This window comes from Penaeus monodon, chromosome 13, assembly GCF_015228065.2.
Source record: "Penaeus monodon isolate SGIC_2016 chromosome 13, NSTDA_Pmon_1, whole genome shotgun sequence".
Taxonomy (NCBI): domain Eukaryota; kingdom Metazoa; phylum Arthropoda; class Malacostraca; order Decapoda; family Penaeidae; genus Penaeus; species Penaeus monodon.
In genome coordinates, this window is record NC_051398.1 from 35,738,019 (window position 1) to 35,748,018 (window position 10,000).

Sequence of the window (10,000 nt, forward strand, 5' to 3'; positions counted from 1 at the left end):
AATATTACAATATATGCATAAAAAAGTATAACACTTACATAGATATAGTAATAATAATGGTATTACATTAATCATCATTACCCCCAGTACTAGTACTGGTAGTAGCAGTAGTAGCAATAATAATAATAATAATAATGATCATAATAGAGGTAATAATAATAATAATAATAATAATGATAATAATAACAATAATAACAATAATAACAATAATAATAATAAATTGCTTCCACATGAGACAGATATCTATAGTTCTCTTCATTCTAAACCTAATTCAGTTCCTAACTTTTCAGTTCCATTTATACTGTTTGTAGTAGGCATTTCAGTTGTTTCTTTTGCATCTTTCTGTTTTTCAGTTACAGTTCCTTCATCTGATTTATTCATATTCTTTGTATAGTTGCCTGATAATGATTCCTCACTGAATACCTTCTTGATAATTTCAAATATATCATTACCATCTATGTTTTCAATATCCTTCTGAGTATGAGGATCTTCAGCACTTTCCTCTGCATCTGAAAGTGGCTGAGATTCCCCCAAATCATTTCCTTCTAGCCTCTCATCTAACTCTACCTGCTGGAGGTTGTCAGAAGTAAAAGGAATTAATGTGGTTAAGGGTTTAGTAGAGGCAGAGGCCTGTTGGTGAATTCCAGCTGAGTGCAATTCATCCTTTTCTGAAACATCATTCTTCCTTTCAACATTCTTGTTATGCTGGTGTCGTATTCGATGGTGTGGTGTTGTGTGCTCTGCTTCAACTGATGATGAGTTTACAGTTATATTTTCATCTGCTATGGTGTCATTGCCAAATTTTAGCCGTTTGAGAGCATTTCTCATGTAATCATCATCAATTTTGAAATCCTTTTGGAACTTCTGTATTGTAAGCTGAGCATCCTTGAGGATTTTACGAAGATTTTTTACTCCTTCATCTTCTTCATCACTGAAGTTATCATAGGATTCATCATCTGTTATAGCAACTACTTGAGTATTTTCATTAGCAATCCCTTCTCTAAATCTACGCTCATGAAGACAGCTAGGCTTATAAGTTCCATCATTTTGTCTGTTCTTGTTTTCAAACACATCTCCTTTCCTCTTCTGTAACACCAACTCTAGAGTTGCTTCATCAGTTACTGAATCTACCTGGTACTGACTGTCCTCATTTTCATTTTTCTCAGTCACTACAATTTCCTTTACATTACTGTCAAGCTTCCTCACTTCACTGATCTGTTCACTTTCTTCACTAATTATCAATTCAGTTCCATTATTTTGCATTGCATTAGTATTGTTTTCAGTGTTAAAAGCATAGGAGCCCTCACTATATGTCAGGTTGCTGTGGTGACTAAAATTCAGATCTCCCTTTTCTGTTTCATGATTAGACTGATACATTTCATTGTCTTTTTTGCCTGCAATGCCATGTTCAGTGTTATTCTGAACTGACACATTGTTGCTGCTGTTACTTGTACTGATACTGCTACTGGTGCTTATCTTGCTACTTTCACTAAAAGTTTTACTACTGTTATTTACAGAAGTGACTACCGTCTTTTCCAACTGAGGTTTAATTCGACTAGAATGTGACGCCGACGAGGCTGAACTAGTGCTATAAGCAGTCTCGTCTAACTGGTAAGTGACCTGAAACAAATACAAAATAACTGTATAAAAAACAGTATTATAAATTATATTTATAATAATATTAAGAAAAGAAAAAATGTAACTATGAGTGAAAGGAAAAAACAAAGATATAAACTACAAGAGGAAGTGTGACTCGTGAAGAAAAACAGACAAATGCTACTTCTATGGAAGTTATATATCATATCCATTATTTGTTATCAATTGGAGTTTTCCACAAATCAATATTTTTTTATATAAATACGAATGCATAGAGAAGCAATTTTCAAAGATCAACATACAAACATAAACATGAACAGGGAAATATATGGTATTGTACTTGTTTCCAGGCAGTAATTATGATTCAAAATAGATAATATATGGCATTCACATTCAAGAATATCCCAATAAAAAGATATAGTACATTCGGTAATTCACAAACAATGGTAATAATACAACTACAAGTGCAGCACGAAAAGAAAAACTCAACTGCATAACCACTGCATGACATGGAATCCTTAAACTCGTGCATCATGTCATGCAATAAAAAAAAAAATCTGAAAACATGCAGCCAAACACATACCATTCACAGACCTCATGCCACACACACAGGCACATGTAATTTAAATGTAAAAAAGAAGAACTCAAGTTATTTCTGTAAGCTAAATAGCTTTGTGAGAAGAAGAAAATCTGCAATAAAGAATATAACACATCCTCAGCTTACAGAAATAACAAAATGGAACAAGTATTTAATGTGAGTCTTTACATATGATAAATAAAAAAAAAATGTAGACTGTATTAGTACCATAATGTGTATCCTTCACAGCCATAAATTGAAATACTGTATGTCTCCTGATGGAGTCATCCAAGTAACCCATCGTGCTTCTAAAATAAAAGAAAGTCACACGTAAGAATTGTTAAGTGGAAAAAATGTGTTGATTATTTTTCTATTTACATAGGTCATCTTGTTACTGTAATGCTTAAAAAAAACATCATGTTATTATACTGTAAAAAAAATAATAATAATAAAAAATAAATAAAAATAAAATAAAAAGATGAAAGTCATATAGTGAGGCATCTAAATTAGTTAAAGTCATATCTGTCTGTGCCACCTGAAGCAAGACGTCTTTGTGGTAAACTATTCAACCAAAACAAGTATTCTACATCTGCAAACAAAAACTGTCATTCAGTAAATGTCTGAAAGATGTCTAGTAATCCAATCCATTTGATATCCATGGCTGAAAAAATAAATCTGTTTACAGCGATGAATATTCAGCATATCAGAATAATTTACTACAACAAAAGTTATCAGGCTGAATGTTGTTAAATTCATCTACTTTGTAATTTTGTGCTTCGAGGAACAAGTAAAGCATCTCCATAAGGAAAGAGGAGGCCCAGATTGCCTAAATGAAATTTTATGTACTGCAAGTAGTAGAATATGGCTGAGATATAGAATATATGTTTTTGTGTATAGCTATTGTTCTCAAACCCATAGTCATGACCCTAATGATGGTCACAAAGATACTCCTGAGGGACTTAAGAATGCTCTGGATGATATAAAAATAATACAAATCAGATTTTTTTGAAATGCTAGAGATTTAAAATACTGCAAATATATATCTACATCAGATATCTTAAATAGCTTGAAATTTATTCACAGTCAAATTACAGTATAATTAAAATTTATTAGATAAAACCAAATAGAGAAACACTGATATTATGTACTATCCTGAGGGTCATAGCCAAAACAGGTTGAGAAATGCTGAGTTACACTGTTAGCTTATGCACAGAAAATAATTTAAGATTTTATGATGAAAGATTTTACACATACACACATGTGCAGACTACTTTCACATTGCACACAATCTAGACAATTATGTGCATACAAGCATACAAAGAGCATATATTCTCATGTGTGTACACACACAAACATAACCATACAAATAAAAAAACATTACTCACACACACATCCATATATATACACATAAGCAAGCATGTAAATGCACACACATGTACACATACACATACTCAAACACATGTAAGCATGCACGCACACGCACACACATAAACACACACACACACACACACACACACACACACACACACACACACACACACACACACACACACACACACACACACACACACACACACACACACACACACACACACCCACACACACACATATGCACGTGAAAAAGCACAGATCAACATAATTTCTTGTAATTTTTCCTATAATTCTGATAGGAGAAAAGAATTCTTATGTGAAAGAAGATATAAGTTTACGAATGTCACAGATCACAAATCAGTTCTCAATACAATTCTGTTATACTAAAAGACTCTTTGTTGTTCATAGTAAAATATAATCCAGTTTTGATATTCATCATGTTTAGTCCATTCTATATCACTATTACAGAATTGCCAAAAACAGTTAATACTTTGAAAGGTAAAATTTAGATCATGTGTGAGTATGGGTATGTTGAACATGTGTATAAGCTTCAGACCCAGAAATAAACCAGTACACAGTACATGGTAAAATCAGTAGCGAGAGAAATATCAATGGAAAGATAAGAATAGGGAGGAAGTGATACTTAAGATGGTAATATCTTTTGCTAGAGGTGTTACATGTTCCTCGAGCATTCAGTTACTCAAAAAGGTATCAGGAGTGAGTCAGGGCGTGCATGATAGTCACACACGTTGGGCGGTTGGTGGGCAGCATTGGCGTGGGCAGGCGATGACTGATACATCAACGAGCCATCAGGAAGCCGTGACACCAGGTACCCATCTGCGTCCTCGTGCACCGTCACTGTAACGAACACCCACTACACTGACACAAACACTTGGTGCACCAAGAGTTGACACCCCAGACTTGCATTCATCAGCTGCACTTTCATTCAACAAAGGATTTATGAATAATAATTACACTGTGAAATAGAGTATGACACATAAATAATATACAGTATAGACAAATATGAGAGTCATATTGCATGGAGAGCATATATATATATATCCTGGAGAAATATACATAAAGATATCCCTGGAAAATGCTATGTATTAGGCTAGAATTCTGTTTAATATAAGCATCAATGTCCCTGGAATAATGCATCTTGATTACTGGGAAGGGATGGAGACCATTGCATTTATTGCAAATTACATCTCTATAATTCACTTAATCTGTAGTCAAACTTACCTGAAGCATCTGAATTATCAGTTTGTTGACACTATCCTGTATTCTGTACATATGTCATTATTTCATACATTGCCCATGCTCCTTTTGCTGAGCTAAGATTAACCAAAACTGGAATGTTTTCATCACAAGACTTCAAAAGAAACTTTTCCTTTCTTTATAAACTGTAATTTTCTTAAATGTCTTAACAAATTTACCTAGGCCTTGTATTTATTTTTATAGATACTGTTACAGTCTAAATATAAAAGTTTTAAAGGTATGGGAGAGGGAAAGAAAGAATAATAATATATATATATATATATATATATATATATATATATATATATATATATATATATATATATATATATATATATATATATATATATATATATATATATACTCACATATATACACATATATACATATACATACATAATATATACATATATACATATATATATATATATACATATATACATATATATATACATATATACATATATATGCATATATATATATGTGTGTGTGTGTGTGTGTGTGTGTGTGTGTGTGTGTGTGTGTGTGTGTGTGTGTGTGTGTGTGTGTGTGTGTGTGTGTGTGTGTGTGTGTGTGTGTGTGTGTGTGTGTGTGTGTGTGTGTGTGTGTGTGTGTGCATATATATACGTAAATTATACATATACAGATACATATACATACAGATATATAATCTCTCTATATATAAATATATAAATATAATATATACATATATTATATTTTATATATACATATATATATACACATATAAATTACACACACAAACATACACACACACACACACACACACACACACACACACACACACACACACACACACACACACACACACACACACACACACACACACACACACACACACATATATAATTTATATATATATATATATATATATATATATATATATATATATATATATATATATACATATATATATATAGATAGATATAGATATAGATATAGATATTGATAGATATTTATATACATATATATATATACATACAACATATATATGTTATTATATATATATATATATATATATATATATATATATATATATGCATATATTTATATGTATATACATACATACATACATACATATATATATATATATATATATATATATATATATATATATATATATATATATATATATATATATATATACATATATATATATACAGATAAACCTGTGTGTATATATATAAATATATGGATAATTTTGCAGTGACTATTGTTTGTGCTTTGTATAGATATAATTAAGTATAAACTATACAAACAATGAGACTACAGTACAAATTCCAGAGAAATAATCTAGATTCAATGGTTTAAAAAATCCTCAATTAATGCACATTCACAAATAATTTATTGATATTTAAGTAAAAATAATATCTTCAGTTTACTTATAATCAACCTGTCAATTAAGACAGTAACAATTTACAGAAGCAGTGCTGAATGACCACCTGTTGTTACAAATGTACCTGCTTATGCTTACAGGTAATGAAAGCAACACTCTTACAGCAAGCAGGAAAATAGCAGGATGAAATAAAAGGAAAAGAAATGAAAATACAAAAAGCTCTTGATATTTATAAAGATGCAAATAACAATGCTAGACACCAAAGCAAAGCTAAAAATTATTACCTGTTGTATACTGGAGATCTTCACTTAGGAATCTGTGCAAGTCTTGATCTCGTCTGCGAAGTTCAGATGACATCAGCATTGCCCAGTCAGTTATGGCTGAACACTGAGTGTCCAAGGCATCTTGCCGCTTTCGGATGAATTTCTGGAAGTCCATTCGCTGCTCCTCCAATACCTGGAATATATTTAATTTCTGCTTAATAACAAGCTATGCATTACCAATATTATTATTAAATTTCCATATACCATAAATGAGAAAATAATACGGAGAAAAAAATTGGTACTGGTTCTTCCTATGAATAATGTGCATTATAATGAGTCACATTTCCTTTTTTACTTAATAATCTTTTGAATTTCAATTAGTATACACTCTTTGACTATTGTTTGGATTGGGGAGTTCATCACAAACAACATCAGTGAGTGCCTCCACCCTTTCTACCTTTAAATTTTCATAATCCCCTAAAATTACACCTATCTGTTCAGTACCAGTTCATGAGTTTCTGCAGCGCTCCTTAGCCCAGAAAGAATATTTTGGGTATGGTGAGCATGACTGTGTAGATTGTTGTTCAAATCATCAGCTTCCTTTCGCAGCTCTGACTCCTCATTTAGGTAGAGCTCGTTCCAGGCAGCTGAAGCTTGGCCCACAAAGACACGGGTATCCAATTCCGTATCTTCAATCTGATTCATCACTGCATGATTGAACATCAGCGCCTGTGGATGTAATGCCAATGTGTAGTAAATCTGCTGGAATACATAATAAAAAACAGATAAACTAAAAGATCTTGGATCTTAAAGGTACTTCTTATCTGAAAAATTTAAAAAGTAACTTAGACAACAGAGCTTTACTGCCTTTTTTTCCTCCATATATATGACACTTATATATATGTGATGTACAAATATGTGAGATGTACTCAAGCATAATGAAAGTTTTTCTGAAGCTGCAATCTGGGTTCATCTATCTTCTTGAAAGAATACATTTGTTATTAATATCCAGGGATTTTAAGATGTTGAACATCTTATTCTATAAAGAAATAGAAAGCTATCCATCTTATTTTCTTGTAGAACATCAAATTGTACTGGACACAAGAAAACATATTCCTTTTATGAATACCTAATACTTTTTAATCTCAGGAATATACACATAATTGCAGACCTGCAGAAATACAATATTCAGCATAAATATGTGGATGCACATCCTGCTGTGTTGATATTATAATAGGAAGATTAAATTCAGACACTTGAAGCATACTATAATTCCATGATTAAGTTGTTGAACAACCATTCTGGTAATATGAAAATTTTAAAGCCTAACTGTAATGGCTAAAAAATGAAACAAACAGATGCTATGCCAATCCTACCATGAAATAATCAGAAAACTGAAAAAACATACTTTGCTAACACCATTCTCAACAGCATCACTGATCTGATTTGTTTCCATCTTGAAGATTTTCCTAAAATCATGCTCTCTTTCCTTAGCATTAAGAATACGATGTCTTAGACCTTGTGAGAGATCATCCACTGCTTGTTTAGTCTTGTTCAGACTGCAAGAAAAAAAAATGTTACCTTGTTGTTCATTAAGGAAACCCTTATGGTATAATATAGTTATGGGCATAAAAATATTACATATTTCATCTCCAGTTCATTTAGGATCTATTGACCAAAGCTCTTCAATATACCATCACTTTCATATGCAAAAACAGAAACTTGCCTGCCAGAAATATTATTGTAAGTATCATTATTCACAGACACAAAATTCTGACTCTGGAGGCGAATGAGAACCAGCTCTTTCACCACATTATTCATCCTTGTTTGTAACTCCTGTAAAAGGTTGATAACAGATCACTTTGGGTCAAATCTTGCATATATACAGCTATGCAATGATATAAAATCTAATTTATGACCTACAATGTTCAATGTATAAAATGAGTCTTTTTTTTTTTTAAGTAAGTTCATAAAACACGTATGCATTTTATATAAACAGGTATGCAAGGACGAATGAGGAAGCACAACAAAAAGAAACATTTACACAAAAAAAAAAAAAATCATACAAACCCTGATAAAGCTCTCCGTGTTGATGTGAAGGTGGTTTGCATGATCTCTTGACCGCATGACCATGTTATTGTGCTTCGAGGCAAACATGTCCACCTCCTGTTCTAACTTTTGCAGTGTGTCAGCCTGTTGAGTGGCATAGGTGAGGTACACATCCTGCAGCATCTCCACCTGCAATGTTTCAAAGTTATTGCTATGTAGCAATATCATGTGATCATTTAAATGTGTGTGTGTGTGTGTGTGTGTGTGTGTGTGTGTGTGTGTGTGTGTGTGTGTGTGTGTGTGTGTGTGTGTGTGTGTGTGTGTGTGTGTGTGTGTGTGTGTGTGTGTTTGTGTGTGTGTTTGTGTGTGTGTTTCTTTTTTTTTCTTTTTTTATTCCTTTCTTTTCTTGCTTTTTTCTTTAAATAAAATGACGGCTGGCCTGCGCATTACTGGCCAAGTAAGTCATAAGTAATGGAAAACCAAACATATCAACTTCAGAGTACACACTTGACGCTGAAGTACCATTATCTAAAAAAAAAAAAAAAAAAAAAAAAAATCACAGCAAATCCCAGTACATAAATTTGACGATTAAAGGCAAATTCCAGCACTAACCTTGGTAATAAGATCAACACCCATGCCAGTGGCCACAGACGCCTGCTCGGAGAGGACAGTAGCAATGGCGGCAGCGGCAGGCAGAAAGGTTTGCTTGTGATAATTCCGGATTGCTCTTAATTGGGAGTCCCTCAAAGCCTGAGTCAAGGCCAGCCTCTTCTCAATACTTGTCTGACTTGCATACAACTTGAAAGAAACACACAGAGAACTGTGTTATAAAGTCTTGCTCTCTCATGCGCATTTGGATTTTGTTCTGATCACATGCTTGCTAGTGATAAATTCTACGTGATACTGAAAATGTACACTCTTTTATCACTGTGAATTAACATATAGTTTTGCAATTAAAAACGAAATCAAAACACAGATTAGAGCGGGAGGTAACGATAGTAATGATAAAAACAGGAGAGAAAAAAGGAGTCGGAAAACGCCCGGAGAAGGCCGGGCACGCACACAACGGAGAAGCCAGAGGAGAAAGACCAAATGAGTGTTACACTTATTATCAAAATTATAAGATTTACCTGATCCGACGCAATTTTCTCGAGCGCGGCGATCTGCGTGGTTGAGGAGCGGACGAGGGCGGCGATCTGGTCCGACAGAGCTTCAAGCTCCAGGCCGCGCTTCTTCAGTCTGCCTCCGAGGTTGTCCCTGAGCTCCTTGCAGAAGGCAGCCTGCGTTTCCGTGAACTGCATCAGCGCCTCGTCCATGCGGGAGATTTTCTGGTTGAAGCCGCGCCGGAAGTCGGTGCTCATGCGGTGGTTCTCGCGAGCGCGGGCGTTGTCTTTCTTGATGTCACTGCGGACACAGGCTTTTGCTCAGTGAGGACGAAGGGTGAAAATGACTTGGGGGGGGGGGGGGTATAATAGGATGTTGTACGCGCATCAACTTCGTAAACACATCAGTCACAGGGCAACTATTAAGGCT

General features: G+C 33.7%; 1 protein-coding gene across 1 annotated transcript in view; it reads right to left on the reverse strand.

The window, feature by feature from the left end:
- Window positions 1-203: 203 nt before the first annotated feature.
- Window positions 204-10,000, reverse strand: part of LOC119579929 (serine-rich adhesin for platelets-like) — a 14,901-nt gene continuing 5,104 nt past the window's right edge. Inside the window, exons 7-15 of the mRNA XM_037927773.1 lie at window positions 9,598-9,871; window positions 9,080-9,265; window positions 8,489-8,656; window positions 8,145-8,254; window positions 7,827-7,977; window positions 6,923-7,147; window positions 6,440-6,611; window positions 4,293-4,402; window positions 204-1,620 (exon numbers count right to left, since the gene is read on the reverse strand). Coding sequence (XP_037783701.1) covers window positions 256-1,620; window positions 4,293-4,402; window positions 6,440-6,611; window positions 6,923-7,147; window positions 7,827-7,977; window positions 8,145-8,254; window positions 8,489-8,656; window positions 9,080-9,265; window positions 9,598-9,871 — 2,761 coding nt within the window. The 3' untranslated portion in view covers window positions 204-255. The remainder of the gene's footprint in view (window positions 1,621-4,292; window positions 4,403-6,439; window positions 6,612-6,922; window positions 7,148-7,826; window positions 7,978-8,144; window positions 8,255-8,488; window positions 8,657-9,079; window positions 9,266-9,597; window positions 9,872-10,000) is intronic.